This window comes from Carex rostrata, chromosome 11 (assembly GCF_964058835.1).
Source record: "Carex rostrata chromosome 11, lpCarRost1.2, whole genome shotgun sequence".
NCBI lineage: Eukaryota > Viridiplantae > Streptophyta > Magnoliopsida > Poales > Cyperaceae > Carex > Carex rostrata.
Genome location: NC_135928.1, coordinates 12,176,349 through 12,198,404, shown reverse-complemented (window position 1 = coordinate 12,198,404; position 22,056 = coordinate 12,176,349). Strand labels below are relative to the sequence as shown.

The 22,056-nt window shown below is 31.7% G+C and overlaps 2 protein-coding genes across 7 annotated transcripts; one reads left to right on the top strand and one right to left on the bottom strand.

Annotated features, from left to right (window-relative positions):
- Window positions 1-775: 775 nt before the first annotated feature.
- LOC144562322 (amino acid transporter AVT1C-like) lies at window positions 776-14,172 on the bottom strand. Of its 5 annotated transcripts, none has more exons than XM_078311522.1 (13): window positions 14,009-14,172; window positions 13,276-13,492; window positions 8,714-9,048; window positions 3,566-3,780; window positions 3,098-3,121; window positions 2,702-2,882; window positions 2,341-2,563; window positions 2,106-2,241; window positions 1,937-1,956; window positions 1,602-1,747; window positions 1,453-1,496; window positions 1,312-1,374; window positions 776-1,058 (listed from the first exon to the last, which is right to left on the bottom strand). In XM_078311522.1, exons 2-13 carry the CDS (start codon window positions 13,473-13,475, stop codon window positions 963-965), a joined length of 1,683 nt encoding a protein of 560 aa, XP_078167648.1. In that variant the 5' UTR covers window positions 13,476-13,492; window positions 14,009-14,172; the 3' UTR covers window positions 776-962. The 5 variants fall into 5 exon arrangements, with proteins under 5 accessions (XP_078167648.1, XP_078167649.1, XP_078167650.1 ...); XM_078311523.1 differs by having other exon boundaries at window positions 13,276-13,487; window positions 14,009-14,171; XM_078311524.1 differs by having other exon boundaries at window positions 13,276-13,477; window positions 14,009-14,111.
- Window positions 14,173-19,228: 5,056 nt separating this feature from the next.
- On the top strand, window positions 19,229-20,725 carry LOC144562314 (5'-AMP-activated protein kinase beta-2 subunit protein). Of its 2 annotated transcripts, XM_078311516.1 has the most exons (4): window positions 19,235-19,445; window positions 19,618-19,717; window positions 19,970-20,017; window positions 20,109-20,725. In XM_078311516.1, exons 3-4 carry the CDS (start codon window positions 19,988-19,990, stop codon window positions 20,415-20,417), a joined length of 339 nt encoding a protein of 112 aa, XP_078167642.1. In that variant the 5' UTR covers window positions 19,235-19,445; window positions 19,618-19,717; window positions 19,970-19,987; the 3' UTR covers window positions 20,418-20,725. The 2 variants fall into 2 exon arrangements, with proteins under 2 accessions (XP_078167641.1, XP_078167642.1); XM_078311515.1 differs by lacking the exon at window positions 19,618-19,717 and having other exon boundaries at window positions 19,229-19,445.
- Window positions 20,726-22,056: the final 1,331 nt, after the last annotated feature.

The following is a 22,056-nucleotide window of genomic DNA, read 5'->3' as shown; positions in this document are numbered from 1 at the left end:
ATTAAATGTGACAATGTTCTGTAAATAAGGAAATACCCAATACAGGCAAGTTCTGAATTCAGACCCACTAAGAATCCAATAAGATTGTCTAATTAATTAATTAATTAATTAATTAATTAAATAAATAAGGAATGGGAGGAGCCTGCTGAGAAGAGACGTATGTGCCTATTCATTTTAGAAACGGGCCTATTCAAATATTGAATTAAAGATGAAATAAATATATGGCTCTGTCTCTGGCGGCTATGAATCTCTCTCTGTTTGTCAATTCATTCCTCTCCACAAAATAAAAGGTTGAGACTAAGGGAAGAAAAGGAAAAGGGTCTTCCGGTCAAGGACTTGCCATTCGGGTATTTCTCTTGCGCAAACAGAACGTTGTCGGTGCCGCCTCTCTCGCTCTCTCCATCGGACTTGAGAGGGATTGCTCGGAGATCTAAAGGCCTCCGGTGATCAACAGTGATTGTGTCTCTCCGGAAGATCATAGCTATGGATCAAGGTAACTTTAAATTTCAGATTAGGGTTCACTAGAGGATCATGGTAAATCTAGGATTTATGAATTGCGATATGGTTTTGCATGACATTGAAATCCTAACAAGGTACATATAAAATCAAAAAGAGAAATAATTTTAAGAGTTAAATGACAAATAAGATATATTCAAGAGTTCAGAGATAAATAAAAAATTAAAGAATTTTTTAAGGGTATGTGAGAAATTGAGTGTGGGGCTAAAACTGCATAAATATTTATCTTTCCAAAATTGCATTGTACATCAACAACATCTCACACAATGCATAATTGTTCATTCAAACAAGAGCAACAAAGAAGGTAAAATTTTGTAATATCCAATCCAAACAGAAAATAACAACTAAATGCATTTTAACTAGATGTACATATAAAAAAAAAAAAACATAAACATATAGAGAACAAAATTTTTTATTTTATTTGAATATTTAACGGACCCACTTTTTTAATTCAAGTTTTGTATAATTTGAGCAAGAGATGAAGATGTGCCTATGCCAGCAGATGCAAGGCCGACAGCAATAATCACAGTGCAAATCGATCCCTGAAACAAAACAAATAATTCTGGTAAATGGAATTGCAATTTTGATTGTGAAGAAAAACACTGCCCATACTATATCATGGCATGCAATTTTGCAGGCTATAGTTCCAATCAAAATTTAATCTGATATTTTATACAAGAGAAACCACAAAAATAAATTAAAAGAGGAATCATCAAACTGGTAAGTGAACTGGTACATGCATGGGTAAAATTGTCAAGTACCATGGAATCAACAGTGGATGGAATTGTAATTTACCTGAAGCCAAGTAATTTTACCCTTGACAATACTCAAGAAGCAAGCACATGGAAGGATAAATGTCTGCAATATTTCAAAATTTACATCAGGTGTGTGCATATTAAAATATAACAAAAGATTTAAAACCGAGAGGATACTTACCACAAGCATTGTAAAGAAAGATCCAACCAATGCCATCACAAGTCCTGTTCAGACCATTTTAATTTTAGTTATGCACAATTATATAGATATCAACGTATACATGTTATTGAAAACATCTAGAAAAGGTGAGATATTCAGGTGCAACTAACCAAAAAATGGCACGGAGAGGGCTACGCAGAGAGTAGATATTGTGAGTGCGCTTCTAATTGCAATAGCATATAGGTGCGAGTTTTGTCGATTTGAAGGTATCAGCTCCTCAAAACTCAGTGCCATAGGCATAAGTGTCAAGGCATATGTGATTACCAGTTAAGGGCTGCATCTACTAATTTCTTGAAACATGAATTTATCAAGCATATCTAGTGAGAATATAAGCTCATTCATTTCTAGTAAGTTGAAAGAGGGGGCTACTAATGGTTATAAGAAGAAGAAAAAAAAAATTATAATATAAAAAATATATGAAGATGAAACATTCAGAGAAGGATATTTGGTAATTGGGTTGACCACCTGCAACAAAGGGAAGACCAAAAGAAAAGTTAATAAAGGTAAGATATTTTTCATTGAATCTGTTTTTGTTATACTTGTATAAATATCTTAGTAGTGGGTAGCAAAATCATAATACAAAAATTTACAGGAATGTGACAGGGAAAAAATACCGTTGTCCAAATACCAATTTTGGATACAACCAAATTATTAGGCAAATTAAGAGTGAATTGGGATGCAGAGGTTTCCCCAAACATCATGTAACCTATTGTCGCAGCCCCCGCAAACAATCCAGTGCATACTAAAAAACTACATAGAATTTGAAAATATAGTTAGAACCTATATGACGAAGTTCAAATTTGAAAAGGTATATTAAAATGTGTCAAATAAAGAAAATCATTCAATTACCTGGCCATGAGTATCGAGGGGAACTGGTTCTTGTTCTTGAGGGAGGAGTAAATGTTTGGAAATACTGCATGGCCAGAAAAGCAATACCCATACAATCCTATTGCTATTGGCATACTGGAAATATTGATAAGTGTGTCATTCTTGCTTTCAAATCCAACATGGTCTATTAATCCAGCCCAAAATAAACAACCAACAACCAACACAGATGCGATCACTCCTCCAGCTGTGAAGAAAAAACAAACATTGAATAACCATTTTAGATTTTTTAGTACAATCTTTGCAGAAGGAAATTAACAAAATGTTTTAAATTCAGGAGATGAAGAAAAATGGCTAACAAAAGAAAATTAGTTTAGAAATAAACCAGAAATGTAGCTGAGAACACTCAGGTCTCGAAACCAGGTGGTGGGAAGCACAATCAGAGTTGTCAAAATGGCGAAGAAGATGTGTGAATTAAGATGAAATCCAGCAATATTTAGGTGTATATTCGGAAATAATGAAGATAAATTGTCGCTCTCTAGAATGATGTATTCCACGCAGCAAGCCTAAGGGAAAAAGTTCAGAACAAATGGCAATAGATCTAACATGTATATTGGCAGATAAATCAATGGCAAACTTGAAAGCATGCATATCATAGAAGTTGAACTCGAGGATTATCTTTGTTAAACTGATCCATTGTTATTTTGTTTGGTATAATCAATTTTCTTTGCAATTATATACAAACAAAAGATGCACTCAGCCAGTAAGAGCAAGTACTTACATACAATTCCATATAGAGAATAATCTGCAAATAAACCAAAGAAAAAAAAGGTGTATTAGTTTTATTGAGGAACTGAAAAAGTATATATAGATAAGACTAAATCACAGAAGCACTTTTGTGCACCTGCACGGGAATCTGAGTAGTTTAAGTTACTGGTACATGTAGATTATTTAGCTCTTCTGTCAACTTATGTCTTGTGGCCAGATCACCAGATTAAACCACAATATATCTGTTGCTACAATGATTTCATCCAGTTTTAGCTAGATTTTTATTGTTGGAATAGTTTCATAAAACAATTTATCAAATGATTGTTGTTCTGTTCATACCACACTGAACTATTGCAGTACCAGCTTTTATGCAAATATGGAGACATGCATTTTGTATCAGACTAGAAAGAACAAAATACATCCATAGTTATTTTCATAATCTGGATGAAGCGAAAAATAAAGCTAAAGGAAGGTGCCTAACTGAAATAGCGATACGGCCATAGGAACCAAAAGCTGCCTGACCAATGTCAGGGTAGGTTTGGAGGCCTTCCTCACTGTCAAGACACTTGCGCAAAAGAATACCAGTGTAGAATGCCAGTATCCCAAATAGGAAGAGTAATATGAGCCCGAGCCAGCCGCCTTGTTTGATTGCATATGGTGCAGAAAGTAGCCCAACCCCACACAGCACATTCACTCCTGCATATTCTCATAATTAATCAATTACAGGTTGAGTATTTAAAAATACATTTATGCATTGCACTTGTAGGCATAGTCACAAGATTTGCGAATTATTCGCGAATTAAACTCAAATAATTTGTTTTTTTTGTGATGTCGAATCAAACACTGAATTATTCGGTTGACCGAACTTTGATTGAATTAAATCCGAATAATTCGCGAATTTTACGATTTTTTCTCTAATTTTACGAACTTTTCCCGAATTTTTCCCACAATATTTTTTTTGTTTTTTTTTTTATCTTTTGCTGGACTGAGATCTCTGATCCGAATAATTCCAAATCATTCTCGAATTATTCCTGAATCACGAATTTTTGACCTCACCAAACCGAATCCGAATAATTCATTTGTCACTATGCTTGTAGGTGCCTTTTTTTTATATATTTTGCTTGTTGTCTATAAAGTTGTAAAGGATTTTCACTTTGTAAACTTAATTGCCCACCCATCAAAAAGGGGAAAAGGGAGAAAAGTTAATAATATTATTGATAATGACGGTGATATGACAATGATTATAATTAAATAAAAATAAGCTACACATATAAGGCAAATAAAAATAGAAAAATGATATAATAAAAGTTCCTTGTGATCATATTGGTTTGATTCATGTGAGTTGTTTTTAGATTCATTGAGCTATTTACACTGAACAGATTTAGCTATTTTTTCTGGACCATAAATGCCTACTACTTCAAAACAAAAACTGTTTTTTTTTTTCTCTGGACCTTTTAAAAAGGAACATTTTAGATTAATATAGTAGATGTGGAGTTTGAATATTGCACAGAACTTCTGTATTTCGAAGAAATATAAAAAAAAAATTATATTTAGTGATCGATTAAGTCTATTGATATGATTTATATATTAAAATTTCTCAAATACTTTTAATACTTTTATAATTTATAATTTTCTATTACACACTTTTTTAATTTTTGAAAGATGGTCTTTATTACCATGCAATTGTTTGTAGTTGATTTTATTAATTTAAAGTATGTCTCTAATATTCAAAATTTAATAAAATTTATTTTATAATTTTTTTAATGTAATATAAGTAAGAAAATCTGATATATCGTTCGAATACTAAAAATTTATATATTTTGAATTATTCATATTCGATTTAAATAGAAATATTTAACTTAATAATTTTAACTCATAAATGTGTATATAATGATTTTTTTTCCTTTAAAAATAACAAGGATCAAATAAATAGGTGGATCTATCATTTGTCACGCTTATACACAATTGGCAATACAAAAAGTTCCAAAAGAAGTTACTGAATTATTGCTTCAGTCTACCCAGGATTTCAAAATCCGAGCATCCTCCCTTTCCTTCTTCCTTGTCTCTAAGAGATCGAATCACTGATTCAATCACCACATGGCTGGATTGAACCATTAATTCAATACTTACTATTTTTAGAGGAAAAAAAACTATTAATATGTTTCTCATAAATTGATTCTTTAATATGAAATAAATATATTAGGGGTTCGATGAAACGGACCAATCTAACTGGTCCAATATGCTCGACTCGAAACCGTGATTTAGATCTTATAATAAAAATAAATTATTATATTTTAGTTAACATGACAAACTAAGTATAAATTATATTAAATTATCAAATAAAACCCGACTTGACAGACATAGATAAATCACAAATTTAATTCAATATTCTTTTAATGTTTGTAAATTTCAGAAGATATAAATTTGCTTGATTTGGTTGGTTTTATATATAAATTTTACTTTTTTTCCCTAGAGAAGTAAATATCAAAAATTTAATATGACTTAATTGTGTTCATGTATATTTCATTAAAATTAAAGCTAACAACTTTTGCTGTCATTATCAAAATTTATGATAGTTAATGAAATCACAAATTTGTAATAATTTCAAAACTCGACTGCGTACATAGAAGTGTTTGAATTGGATGGTTTTAAGATTTACTAATTGAATTTTTTTGTAATTCAACTATTACGAATTAAATTAGAAACTAATGCAAAATCCGATCTAACCTAGCTAGCTTTACACCCCTCTACAACAACTTTTACCTAAAGAAATGTAATGCTAAAATTTGTATTGGCTCCAAAGATATAAGTTTTATAATACTGATAAAATATTTAAAATATTTGGCTGGGTTGCGAAGTTTTTGGAAGGATATAGCAATAAATGTTGATTATATATTTTTTTTAAATATTTTAGTAAAGAATAAATCATTTTTTTTTCATAAACCTCAATTGCAACTAAAGTTTCTAGCCTTCATCTCAAATACAGAAGCTGGCATCTATTTTGAACATTCATATATTGAGTGTAATTTTATGATCACTAGTGAAGTATTCATTTAATCAAGGAAATCAATCTATTTCATAAAGAGAGTTTAAATTTAAGTACTTATCTGAGTTACTATCTTATTCTTTGATTTTTATCTATAAAGTTATAATGTGAAATTTTAAAAATTGCTGAAGTAATTGAAAAAAAAAAAAGAGGATACTTCCAATGAAGAAAGGATAAGATTTTCTACCAATCATTTACCCAAATAAATCAGTCACAAACTTACATTATAATTGGATTGTTAAAAAAAAAATTTAAAATATCAGGCATCAATTGAAAATGAAATGTTAGAGCTGTCACCTCAATTTTGCAATTATTTTATGTTGCTTTCTGTACATGAGAAGCGGAGAAACGCCAGCTACCTTAATTATTTCCCACATGTCTTTGTCAGAATGAATTAATCATGTACCATTTGCCATGTGCCAGTTGATTCAGATAAGTATTTTGTTGACTCTATTTCCTAAGAAAATGATAGCAATTTCTATGTTTTGTCATATAGCATTTCCAGCATTATTATTGGATAAGTATCTTCTGAAAACTGAAAACAAGGGATGACGATAATTCTTCTATATATATGTAAATATTATTAAAAATTCTTAACCACGTATAATGGCTAATATTAAAGGGTTTGTTCTTAGATCTTGGAACAAACGTTTCAGTTCCTACATTGTCAAAGTTCAAATAGTCAATTCAAACAATTTAACATTTAATCTATAATAAAATGTGCTTGGATATCAAATTTTATATATTTTTTAATTTTTTACTATTTATTAATGCAGATTTAAAATTATTGTTTTCAATGATCTAGATATTTTCACTGTATATTAAAATCAGCGATTTTTAAATTGGTTTAATAAATAGAAAAAAAGTTCCAAAAAATGTAAAATTTGGTCTTCAATCACATTTTAATATAGACATCACATCTAATAGTTTGGATCAACAGTTTGAACTTCAAAAATTGAAAAACTAATTGGTTACACCTTGACTTCGGAACAAAAACATTAGCCAACCTCTTAATTTAAAATATGATAAGTTGATGATGCAACGTATAAAATATTTTAAATTAGATATCCAAGCATTAAATCATACCACATGAAAAAATGCTACTCTAATTTAACAATTGGTATCAACATTTCTGCAATGGGACCTAATTAAATTGTGTTAAATGAACATTATTATATATAGCATAGTTCCATTGCTGCAAGGAATATGCTTAGATGATTTCAAAAAATAAAAAGGAATATGCTTAGAATTATTTCAACATGGCAAGGCCAAATTATTGGAGCAGCTGTAATGGCCCTTTTTGTTTTGCTATGTGACAAAATCCCATGGCTTTGTCCCATGTTTTACTTGTCTTATTACGAGGACCTGAGAAGGATATCTCCTCTGTATTATGCATCTTAAATATATATATATATAGAGGAGGGATCAAGTTAGAACAATTTTTGAATTACAACAAGTTACAACAACTATTTTTTATATTTTTAAAGTTTAAATCGTCGATCAAAATGTTTGAAAATCATCACTTTGCTAAATTTTTTATTATTGTTTAGTTTAATTAAAAATTCTGAAAAAATAGTAAAAAATTTCCAAAAAATGTAAAATTTGGTCTCCAAGCACATTTTAATACGAAGAACACGTTAGAAGGTTAAAATCGATTATTTGAACTTTGAAAATAAATATATGAGGGGAGGATGCACGTTAGGAGCACAAAAGGGAGGGTGCATTTTAACCCTCCTCTATATATATATATATATATATATTTGTAATTTTTCAACTTAAAAATAGAATTGAAGTATTTATTTCCAGTACTGCTAGAAATGAATTGAAACTATGAACTTCACAGAAGTTGGACTAGCAAATGAAATAGAGAATATATCATGTGTTACAGAATTTTTTTTTTTTAAATGAAAGGTGAAGATTTACCCTACCATCTTCTTTCAAACCTCTGTTTATGCTTATATTACAAATGATTTCTTCACTTTGTGAGTTTCGAACTCATAACCTCTTACATGAAAACTATGTGTATTTGTCACTAAATCAAAGACTGGTTGTCATGTATTCACAAACTGAACTAAACAAAATTAAATCTAGAATATACCACTAAGCTCATGCGTTTAATCATGAACCTAGCTATTAATTTCACAATGACGTATGATGGTGTCGTTTAATGATGAACCTAGACAACTTTCAAAACTAGAAGAAGAATTTATCATGTGATGTGAATAATATGTGTGCTGTAGATCTAACTGGACTTGGCCAATTTTATGTCCAGGTTCAGTAGCAAGGCAAGGGAAATAAAAACAGTTCAGTCTGTATATGTTGCAGAATTGTAGCCTATATTGGACCGACTATAAAAATTGTCTCTACCTTGTAATATACTATTTGTCTTTCTTATAATATTCGAATTATGTACTTATCAAACTGCAAACTCTGGTTGCAAAAAATAAATAATGCTTACCCCAGAAATAAACTTGATTTGGAAAGATATTTTGAATTTTATGAACATCAATGTTACCATAGAAATGATCCTCTGATCACAGCAAAGTAAAGAAAACACAAAAGAAGGACAAAGAGCAAACGTACCATTGAGCACGCCCTGAGTGAAGGAGCTCTGTTGCGGTATGGGGACCCCATGAGCATCGACTCTCTTATCTTCAGGTATCACACTCAGAGACGACTTTCTAGACGGTGTCGGAATGAGAATAGATTGCGAGCTCTTGATCTCCTCTTGTGTCTGTTGTTGTTGATCATCTGAAGTTGTTGGTAAAAGGGGTTTGAGGATTGAGCTGATAATGTCAGGAGTGTGCTTTCCTCCGAATGAAGAGGTGAGAAATGAGCTTGAAAGTCTGCTCAAACTCGGGGTTCCAAGAAAGCTGATCGTTGGTGGTGTTACACCAGTAAACATGTCGATCGACTGCCTATAAGGAATATAAATCATCTGTTAAGAATTAAAGATTAGAATAATGTATAACTTTAATTCGTTGATTATGCAATTATTAACTAATCTTCATGTTTATCATATAAAACTTTAATTCAGTAAAGCAAATTAATCCACGGATAATCTATTGGGACCAAATGCTCTTTTTCAGAAGTAGAGTAAATTATTTACTTCAATAAAATTCAAAACATATTTTTTATAAATGATAAATAAATTCTATTCTGTGACCAAGTCATACTTAATTGAACAAAATATTATCTTGAGCTTATTATGTATTTATTAACTAAATACATGAAATTGTCCTATCACATCAAAAGTGTCTTCCCCTCCTCTTGACTTGTCAAATGGTTTGATATTTTTTTGGGTATTCATTCACTGGGCTCCAGCAATCAATGAACAGCGGAGCTTTTCTATGTATATATAAATTCTGAATCAGTTTTTCTAAGGTAGAATGAACAACTACTCATTAGTGAAAAATTGGACTTAGCAGCCGATTTATTGACATATTAAGGCAAACTGACGATCAACTATCTACTTTGTGGAATCGAAATTTGAATAAATATACTTTATGAATATTAAATAGAAGTTGAAATGCTACATTTTTTACTTCTTTATCTCGAAAACTACTCTAACTACTCTTAGTAGAGGTCATACCAGCAGAATCTCCCGCTTGGGGTTTTTTTTTTTTTTGCATAATACTATAAATAAAAATTAAATACGTAGGATCAATTTTGTAAAATATTTAAAACTAATGGGGCCGTAATAATTCGTTATGATTCAAACGCTGAAATACAACTCAGTATAATTGGAATAATTGTTTGTGAGTCGTAGAATTTATTGCGGTCTATGAACCACAATAAATTATTGCGACCTTTTTTATTTTGAAATTTTACAAAATAATTATATGAATTTTTTTTTACTTTTTAGTATTTTTTTTTTCAGCAGTAACAAGATTTATGGATGGTTATTTTGAATGATTAATCAATATGAACAAATGTTCAGTTGAGCAAATTATCTCAACTATCCAAATTTTTATAGCCTTGTCTATCCCTTAAACTTTGGCACATGCATATTCGAGTTATAATTGAAAACAAACAAATTGTATTTACTAATAAACATTCAGCCCGAGCTAGTTTAAATAAGAAGTTTGTATTATTGGCAAAAGAAACAATAAGAACTTTATATGAGCCAGCTCAGCAAGGATCGAGGCTTATAAAGATTCACTTTAAAAGTTATTATTATTAGATCGGAATTATTTATTTTAATATATTTTAAGTTAATATTATCTTCCTATGGGAACATTTTAATTTCATTTGACACAAATTTAGAAGTTATTCATTTGACAGCAATTTTTGCATCCTAATTCTTTTTTTTTTCTTTTTTTTTTTTAAAAATAGAGGCAAAAGCCCATTTTCCATTACTAGGAATTCAGTATCCTAATTCTATTAAAGTTATTCGTTAAATGTACAAATTTTCTTAATCAACTTTAACTCATGTTAGCTATATTTATGGAATTCAAAACTATTGACTATCAAGAATTCTATTAAATTGCAGATCCGAATATTAATATACAAATTGCCTACTCTATAATTAAATTCAAGTGTTGCAAATAATTGTGAGGATGATTATGACACAAACTATTTCAACGACAATAATAACATTAAGATTCTTTTCTTTTAATTGACTTCTCATATAAACAAGGATTTTCATTTTGACGTAATCATTACATTAAAAAGAAAAAAAGCAACTTCTTTTATGTGCTGTCATGTGTCAACATTAATTGATATCAAATAGAATAATAATCTAGTAAGATTATTGTCTGATTATACGTGTCAATTTTATTTCAGAAATACCAATCTGATAGTAATTCCACGTCAGTACCAAACGGGCAATCCTTAACGGGTCTGGATCCTCTAAAATAACCCAACTTTTGGATTTTTGATCGGGACCGTCCGATTTAAATCCGCAACATTCCATCCGAAGTGGAGCACACATTCCGAGTGCCAAATCTGAATCCCGAGACAATCAGATCCAAAACCCAAAAAGTTAGATTATTTTAGGGGATCCGAACCCGTTAGGGATTACTTCACTGCATCTAAATTCATCCTTAACGGATGCAAAAAACATTCTAATCTGTACAGCGAAGCCACGGTATGTTCCGAGAATCAATTATCCATTTAACAATTAAATAAATATGCAAAATAATGATGGACTGAGCATTAAATCAAATCTGACCCGACAAGAAACAGACTATACAAGCTGTACAGATCACATAATAATTATATCAGGAGAAAGATCACGAATTCGAGGCGTCGCGTCATTTTTTAGCTAAATACTGTTTTCTGATCCAGATCCAAAGCGAGATCTACCGTTCGATCAAAGATGAGGCTTAGAGCGCCCCCACATGGAGGCGCAGACACCGGCAGCTAGGGACCACCAGTGCCTAATTCTGCGGAACCCTTTTTTCTTGGTCCAAATTCATTTTTGTTATAAAAATATTAGAAAATAAGCTGTTTTTTAATTATTAAAATAAATAAAGGTTAAAATCATTCAAAAAATATTTAGTTAAATTACTTCAGCGGATTCTACTACTGCTTTTCGTTGAGGAAATTTCATATATACCTCTCAAAAATTATCAAATTGTGCATTTTGTCCTCGAAAATTCTATAATTTATCATTGTAATACACAATGGTTTAAATAGCGTTTATCGCGAAATAGCGTACGGGTTAAAAAAATCGCGCTATGCTCAAATAGCGGCGCTATTTGGGCATAGCGCCATAGCTTTTTTGGTCGGAAAACGCTATAGCGCCGCTGTAGCGCGCTATTTAAAACACTGGTAATACATGTCATGTCAAGACCTAACAGATGTGTGTAAAAGACAAAGACTATATGGAACTAAATGAAATAATTTAATTTATGATCTCATTGAAAAAAAATATTTTTTTTCACAAGTTTATGTGAACCGAAATACTATACAATTAAGAAAAGCAAACTCATGATGTGATTGATGAGAGTGAAGGCAAAAAAGTAACTGAGATTGGTTAATTATTTTTTTTTCAAAAAAATAACTTCTCTTTATCCATCTAAAAAAGAAGTGGTACAGCACTTTAATAATTGATTTTATTGTACCCGAGAAAACTAAAGATAAATTAGTCAAATAGAATAATTAAATCATAAATTTATTATAATTGAATATGTGTCAAATTTCATACAATAATTTATTTTTAACATTTTATAGTCATCAATCAAGCAATATATAAATTTAATGGATTGATTTATTAATTTTGTTTAAATACTATAAATATTTACAGGATTGCTGTAATGATTATCAAGTTAGTCCGTTAACAAAACATCAGGTTTGCACGTAGATATTCTGATTTGCCAACGATTTTGATTAAAAGATGAAGTTTCAGATTGAATATCAGCCCTCCGATATAAATATTCTGATTCTATATATTTTTTATGTTTTTTTACGTGTAGAAGTCTGCATTTATGTGGACACGTACTTTTCACATGCAAAGTGTATCATATTTATGATTGATCATGATTTATTTTTATTTTTTTAATTAATATTTGATCAGTCATATCTTCATTTCTTTTTTTATTTTTGATATTATTAAAGGAATGTTATTATTCTGTTTGAGATTTTTTTTAATGAAAACATAAAGCCAATAGCATTATGATGTGTGTGCGGTACAAGTTATTCTTAAGCAAAGGATCACTTACTAATAGTTATATTGATAATTTTAACAATTATTTTTTTAAAAAATTGGAAATTGGAAAGTAAATCTATAATTATGTTATCAAATATATGAATATCCTAACAATGAAATTATGTCAATAATATACCATTTATAAATTAAAACTTTCTTTTCAAGAAAATATCATGATTGTCAACATTTCTTAATGTAGTCAATTCTTTCTAAGAAGGTTTTTTCAATCTAAGGTCCTAAAATAAAGATAAAATAAAATAAACGTAAGATTTCATTTGCTTTATCGGTCAGTAATCCCCGTTCATTTGGTTAGAATCCATCTTTTACGGGAATGGAGAGAAGATCACTGGTTAGTGGTAAATCTTTAGCTAGGCCCTGATCACAACATAATTTCGATCTTATACTACAGCTGGACCCACTCTCAGTGTAAAAACCTAACGCAGGTCTTGGAACCAGGACCAGTCAAAGCGAAGTTGAAATGAAGGATGCTTACCTGTAACTCTGGGGCCATTGGTTGGTGTACGAGTTCGGTCTGCTGCCGCGCGGCCCTTCATCCGATTCATCCGACGAAGAATCTGAGCCGTCCGATCCAGCCTCCTCTTTCGGTCCTTCCTCCACGTCACAGCCATCCACTTCATCATCCTCATCTTCGCTCTCAATAAAGAGGTTCTTATCTGACACCGAATTCTTCATTGCTCTTCTTCTCTGTTCTTCAGTGTTTATATATAAATTATAAAATGTTGAAAATTAAACTGCTGAGAAGCAACTTGCAATTATTTCTTTGTGAAAATAGAAATAATTAAATGCTCAGAACAAATCGAGAAAGAAAATTAAGACTGTCTTTAGAGAAGATTTCACGAAATAATTGTATGATGCTTCGTAAGGAAACATAGAAGAAAATTACATATGAGATGTCGGAAACAAATTTAAAAAGAACAGAGCAAAAGCTTCTAATTGTGTAGGTGATATGGTATTCAAAAATCCATGGCTTATGGATCACAAAGGATAAATCAAGATTAAAAACACTGAAAATCGTAAAGCTAATGTTCTTTTTATCAGTATCAAGGCAATAGATCTGAAACGCAAGATAAGGCGCTAGAATGAATGAAAAATTGGATAACACTAGAAATCACAGGCCATAGTATATAGGTTCGGCGTCAAAAAGAATTTGAATTTTGAAAAAGGTGGAGGGAAAATGGAAAATTATGAAGTTAGAAAATCCAAACCTCGTTTCGTTTCGGTCTAAACTCTTAAGGTCGAAATTGGACAGATTCGCTCTTGTAAGGCAGGGAAGCTTAGCTGGTCTGTCTTTTTGTTCAGACTTGAGAGAGAGAGAGAGAGGGGGTGAGAGATTTGGAGGGATTATTTATAATTTATAATGAGAGCTTGGTGTATGACTGTACGGATGAGCCAGGTTCATGTGTGAGAACTGAGAACAAAGACAGAGAAGATTCAAGACGATAAAATTCATTCGCTTGGATGTATTTACGGAATTAAATAATATGGTGAAAATATAATTTGGGAAAGTTTAATGCACATTTTTCGATGTTCGGCTGGAAGTGGGACCACATACAAAGAATCCATTTATTTCTTTTTCAAATTTGTGAAGTTGAGATTTAAAGGCTTATTGGAGGCCATATACTCTGAGGTAACAGAACATTTCTGTTTAGATCCGGCTCAATCGGGTCCTAGGTAGAATGATCAGACGGTCCAGATCTAAAGAGAAATATTGTATTACCTCAGGTGAATTGAATTCGGAGGCATGTGGGCTACATCAGCTTGTCACATGTGCAAGGTGACAAGCTCTTTTTTTCATTCTATTCTAATATATATTTGTGTCATTTGTGAATGGCCCATGGACCATGAAAGGGTCGTGTTCATTTGCTAGCTAGGCCTTGTCAAGCCCTTAGAAAATGATGTAACTTTGTCGGGTATTGCTGCACTTGTTAGGTTATTGACAGAAAAATATATATATATATTGTTTGAACAGGAAGCGTTTTGAAGAAATGCTGCGAATTCTTAACACCCTTTCACCATGCAAGAAAGCCTCCCATGGTATTATTTTAAATGAGGAGGGTTCAAATGCCTCCATGTTTTTGTGTCTCCATCATGCTTCCATTTCTTTCTATCATTTTCAAAGTTCAAACAGTCGATCCGAACTGCTCAATCTAACCTCCATACTAAAATATGTTTGGATACCAAATTTTATATTTTTAGGAATTTTTTTACTATTTTTTTAGATAGGTACAAAATCAGTAAATCTGAACCATATAAAAACAGTATTTTTGTACCTATCTAAAAAAATAGTAAAAAAATTCCTAAAAATATAAAATTTGGTCTCCAAAAATATTTTAGTATGGAGGTTAGATTGAGCGGTTCGGATCGACTGTTTGAACTTTGAAAATGATGAAGAGAGATGGAGGCACAAAAACATACCCTCATCTTATTTTAAATAATCTATTTAGCTCTGCTATAGCTTTCTATGATGTACAATGTCATGCAACATGATTCTTATATTGGCACCATAATTGGCTGTATATCAACATTTTAATGTATTGATTTGTTGCGTCTTGTGAGGGAAGCAGATCCAAAATGGATAAGGATCTCTCCGACAATTATTATCAGTTTATCTAGTAAAAATGAAAAAAAAAAAAAAAAATCAAATTTTTATCTACTTCATCTGTTTTTTTCTGTCAAATGATAACTAAAAAAATTTGGCAGTCTTCTATAAATTACTGCTTGAGTTTTTCATTTTGTTTAGGCGGTAAAGGATTTGGTTCAGCTAATAATGGCATTTATGGATAGAAATCCCAAATTATGTCTAATTAAGCAGGATTCAGTACATACCATGTCAGATGTTGAATTTCCAGGAAAATCGTTGGTCCTTTAATTTATTTTATATTCACCAAATCAATTCTTTTCACACTTCAGTATAATGGCCAATTTGATACAAAGGAAATTTAAACACCAAATTTGTTATCTTTTTAAAGTTTAAAACTAACCCTTTTTAAAAAAAAAAAAAAAAACTAATTTGATGTATGTAATTTTTTTAACTAAGTTAATTGGTTTGAAAAAAAAAATTCAAGAAACAAAACCCGATTATTATCCAAAAATGTTATTATTCCCGTTCTGGGTATACATATATATTTCAAAATTGTTTCCAATTTAACTATATGGCATTTATGTTATTAATCTATTAAATCTATTTACTTCATAAAGAAAGGTAATTAATGTCAACACTTGTAGAAATATAAAAAACAAAACATAATTGTGTTCTCTACAATTCAATATGTCAAATATAATGTTTAACCCAATTTTAAAATTATTTTAATGTTTTATTAAATAATCTGAATATGCAATTATTATTTTAAACAACTAACCGAACAATTCACAAGTACGTATCCTCTGAGATATCTCATATTTTGCGTGACCGACGTGTCCGGTGCCTATTCGGGGTGACTTAGGGGGCTAGTATTATTTGAGCTTTGAGATTCACGCAGATGGTATTGTAACGGTTGAGATTTTCCCAAAAGTCATGCAAAATATGATATATCTCAGAGGATGCAAATTCTTTACATATCGTATTGAATTTATCATAGTAAAAAAAATTTAGTAAAGTTGAATCAAGTCACCTAATTAAACCTTAGATTTTCCAAAAAGTCATGCAAATGCTTTTATTCTTTTACCTGTATTAATTACCCATGGAAAACTATTGTAGCAAATCGCTAGTAATAATGAGTAAAGGTTGAAAATCAAAAATATAAAATTGAAACTCTCATGTTCAGCAATGAAACTTAGAGTGTTGCAGCTTAAGAGTTTAAGTTGTGCTAAGGAGAAGTTATTCGGTTAACAAATGCTTAGAGCAATGAAGCTTAAAGTATATAAAGATGCTAAGGAGGAGTTCTAAGGAAGCAATGTATCCTAAGTTTGGATTTTTATTGGCTTAAGAATTTGAAAAGAAAAAAAGAGCAAAACTTAAAAGAAATCTTAAAATGAACTATATATCGGAATCGGACCGCATGATTCCATTGCAACAAATTTAAAATAGAAGAAGTTTTGGTGACTTACTGAGGGATTGACAACAAGTAGTGATGATCAAGCATATATAAATATATAGTTGCTTATTGCAGAAGCAGCATCATCAAGATTCACATGCATGAATATTGAATATATATAATTATGAATGTGAATCTTGATGATACCACTCCAGCAAACACCAACTGAGATTAAGTTCGTGAGGAAAAAGACTATTGAGCGCTCAAGGTTGAGAGGAATTGGAAAGTAAAGATATATATATATATATATATATATATATATACAGCAGTTGAACACCGGAAAAAGACAAATAGGATGGACATAAACAAAGTTAAGCGTTTAGTAATAAAAAAACATAAGCAATGTTATTCAACCCCAACCCAACGTACCCACTTGTGGTGGTAGTATTCTCATCATTTAGTTCGACTAATTTTTGTATTGTGACTGAATTATCTTCTAATTTATGAGTTTTCCGACAATTATATTTTCTTTTTAGGGTAATTTAGCAACTTGCCATCGTACGATTTTCATTGATAAGAAAGTTATTTACCATGCCCAAGTAGGCGAATGCTAAGTAAAAGTTTTTTATTTTTTTTATTTTTTTTTAAAAGGCCAAAGGCCCATTCCATTGAACTGGAAATAGATTACAAATCCAGTTTAATGCCGAAGTACCCAAATGCACTCCAACCCATGCAATGTATCAGCACAACAAAACAGTAAAGATACAAGCCACTGACAATATAAGAAACATAACAAGCAAGTCCTATACCAAACTAAAGAGGAGTCGAAAGACCAAAAGTATTCTAGATTAGATGTGACTAAGCCGCACTTTAAGGGGCTAATGAGAGTCAAAATTGAACGGACTTGTGTCTTCATATCGGCAGATTAAACTCAAGGGGCTGGTACACCACCATCTCCAGCGGCATGAACTGATTGAGAGGTATTGCATCCTCCAGAATGGGCATCCAAGCATCCACCTCCTTTTGCACAGCCTCAGATGTATTCCCTGCTCAATAACAAAGTAAAGATTTGATTAGGAAAATAATGGATCTAGCTGATTTTATCTGACAATGATCAAAACATCTTTCGTTTCGATGTTTCCACAGGGTCCAGCACACCGCACTTACAACTAATAGAAACCCTTGTCGTTTAATGGTAGTCATTGCTAACGTAAAGGAAATGAGGTCATCGAAAGTATGCCATTGTTGCATGTAATCTTGGCTTTTATCAAGCCAAAACCACACCCATTGAGCTAATGTACAATTCAAGAATAAATGGTCAATGGTTTCATCTTGGGGACAAAATTGACAATTCGGAGGACCAGTCCATCCTCTACCCAGCAAGTTATTTTTGGTAAGGATAGAGTTATGTGTAACCAACCACATGAATATTCGTATTTTGGGTGGAATTGGTAAAGTCCACCACATCAAGGCTAGTATGGCTGGATTTACTCCTCTATAATTCAAAAAATTGTACAAAGATTTGGTAGTAAACTTCCATGTATGGTCCCATCTCCATATCAAAGTGTCATAAGTGGATGTGAAGGACTGGATGCTAATAATATGTAGAATTTCAGCCCATTCCAGAAGGACTCGATGCTAATAATATGCTGAGTAAAAGTTAAATTACATGCTATATTTATGATTATTGACAAGTGGCTCCCTCAACCCTATTAATTTACCCTAGCAGTGGTCAATCCACTGTCTAATCTCTCTTCTCGTTTCATTAATCAGGATATACAGTGACTTCGTCCTTTGATTGAATATCATGTTATTCCTCTCACGATAATTATAATATATATTATTGTGGCCTAAACAACATTACATAAATATAACCAACATATATAAAATTGATTAATCTTTAGTGCCTACACTATTACCAGAAGTGTAAACATATCAAATATCTTCTGTTTATATCCGGATATTTTACTAATACGAGTATTCATTCGGGTCCATTTTATTTTTAATTCAGATATCTGTTTCAGAATCTTATATATCACCTAAATCTAGGACTTTGAACTATATTATGGATCTTTATACAAACTCAATTAGTTTTAATGGAGTAAAAAAAAATGATTTTTTGTTTTGTTTTTGTTTTGGGATGCGAAACATTTTCCGGAAGTATGGAGACGAAACAAAAATATAAACAAAGATTGCAACAGTTGAAGGGGCCCCAGCACAACATGGAGAAAGAGCACTAAATTTGATACAAAGCTTCCTACGATTAGCACGCGCTCTGTCTGACGTGGACAAATTGCGTTGGTTTTGGTTAGCTTCTACATTCTGGCAGACTGGCACTAACACTTGTAAACACGCCATTCAGTGAAGCCCAATAATTTTGGCCCATTTAAAGCCCAATTATATTAGCCCAGTGAAGCCTACTAAATAAAATCTATCCTCAAGCCCAAATACACTTTTGCGAAGAAAGAGAAGATCACGTGAAATTGGAATTTCCGATCCATCTCTAGGGTTTGCTACTTTCTCCCTCTTCGCTCTCTCTCTTTCTCTATCTCTATCTCCTCGGCGTCGTCGCCACCCCCCTCCGATAAGTTCTCTCTATATCGAATCTTTGTTCTCGTATTTATCAATAAAGGCCGAGCGGAGCTGTTCGTACAAGATCGACGGAGAGGTACGCTTCTATTGATTCCTGCTTGTGTTTATTTTTTTACTTTAGCTAAGGTCGGTTCTAAGGCGATTTTTTCACTTTAGTTTAATTGAAGAGCTTGAGAGGCTTTGATTTTTGTTTTGTTCAATTACGAGCTTTGTTCGTATTGATTTTAAGTTCTCTGGTTTTAAATTAGGTAATTATAGTGGCCAAAAAATATGGGTATCGTTTGTATTTACGGGTAGCTTTATCTGGTACTGGTAAACTCCAGTACTATCTAATGCTGCCTAATACTGGTAAAGAACCTACCAAATTTGTCATATGTTGGGTCTATTTTTCGGTTATTGCATGTTTCATTTGTGGCTATCAGAGACCATCTTATGATTTCTTAGTTTCGGTAGCAGTATGCAGAAAATTGCCTTTATTTACTTGTCTGTATGCAATCCGATTGTTTATCATGCTAACCAGGTTGTCAACATACATTATAATTTTTCAGTACTACTTTTGCTTAGTTGAGTTTATTTTTGACATTTTTTTTTTAATTTTAGCCCCTTTAAGCCGAAATCATGGAACAGCATCAAACTGGAAATGAACTTGTAAGTGATAGTCCAATTTCCTATTTATTATACAATAATCTGCCTTTTTTCTTCATTTGCCTTAATATTTAAAGTGATTATGGCAATGTAGGAAGGTGTGAGTGTTGTCGGGTTTGAGGTACCAAGATCTCCTGATTCAAGTTACACAAACCCGATACCTAGTAATGAAGATGAGGCCCGTGAGCCACCACTGGTACCACCACATCTGCAACATACCTTGCTGAGTTTCCCTCCAAGCCAAGACGAATCCAGTGCCCTGTCTATGCCCCAAAATGTGGTACTTAACCATTTTTACATAGAGAAAGAAACTTCTAGGTCAGTTGTGGCATTAGGTATTACTCACCGCTTCAGGTCGAAGTATGTAACAGTGGTGCTTTACAAACCAGTGCAGAGGAGGTGAGGATGATAAATTTGACGATTAAATAGTTTGGCGGACCAATTGGTATAGCGAAGGGAGTGCTTCACTTTCGACAAGTGAAGCGGTTTTATTGATTTGTGTGTCCCGTTACTCTTGTGAATTTGATGTGGTTTTGGCTGGGGTTTTTATGTTAGCCTTATTGTATACATTAAAAGAATTGAATTGGATTGGTAATATGTCAGGCATCTTATTGCTATCAATAATCCTAACTTAACTACCATACCAGCTAAGCAAAGTGTAAATCATGATACTCTTAATTAAATCTGTTCATTAGATTGCTTTATGAGGCTTCCAATCTAATTTAGCTGATTCTGAGTCTGACAACCCAGCTGCACATCCCTTTTCTTAGTAGTTTGATGTTTTATTATTTGGGTGGGGATTGCTTGACAATTTTGCCAATTATGATAAATAAATTTTGGTTTAAAATACAGCATTTTGAATGTGATTTATACTATAGGGAAGGGATTGATGAATGATGATGGCTCATATTGTCAATCTTGTTAGTATTTTTCAAATCAATTTAAAGATGGTTGAAAAAATTTAAATGTAATTTTATAAGTTGTTTTTGTGGATAGTCTACAATTAAATTTCAAGAGTATCATTTGATAATGTAAAAGGTAAATTTTTAAAAGTTGCAAGGTCGTTTGCTTCTGTTAAGATTTAAAAAAGAATATATTTCGTTATAATCTTCCTAGGACAGTAGTCCGGTCATACTATAAAACAAAGCCATGTAATAAAAAATTGAATTGGTTTGATAATTTGTTGACACGTATTGATTGCTCTGTGGTGGTTTGTTCAAATTTCAAACTGCAAAGTGCAAATAATGAGTCACGGGCCTGACAACCTGGACACATCACATATTCACACATACATAATCGGATCAGATTGGTTTTATTTTATATATCCATTCCAAATTTTTCCAATCCAACCCGGAAATTAATTAAACGCATAAGATTGGTGATTTATTAGTAAATGGGGAAATTAAAGTCCCGGAACAGCAATTTTCCTTTCCAGCTAATAGCAAAGCATACATAGTACAGAGAAATTAAAATGGATCGCTAATTAATGTCGTGAGCATGCCATGCAAGAGTGTAAAGCTGAACCCTTTCCTCAGTGCACTGTCATGTCGTCTCAACACCGAAGAAATGTTACCTCACTCACTTTGACTGCTCCAAATTTGACTCTGCCGCTATATTATATGCCTAACTAATCATGTCTAACTCCAAGGCTTATTTTGTAAAGCTTTTTATAATTTTTGTCAGTTAGTCAATTGGAATTGTTGAAAACTTTGTCTGTTAGTAAATTGGAATTGTTAAAGTACTATATATGCTTTAATCATGTCGCATTCTTATTTTTGTTTTTAAAATCTAAATAACTAATTCCAATTAATCAACATGATCCTTCTTAATATAATATAATGTGTTTGGAGATCAAACTTTTTATTACTTTTAGATAGAGACAAAATTACTGTTTTTTTTATAATACAAAATCTCTTGAAAAATAATATATTTGTATCTATCTAAAACATAGTAATTTCCAAAAAAAAAAAAAATTGATCTCTAATAAGTACATTTGGATCCAAATCCACTACCATTCTAGAATAAAAGAATAATTCTACTTT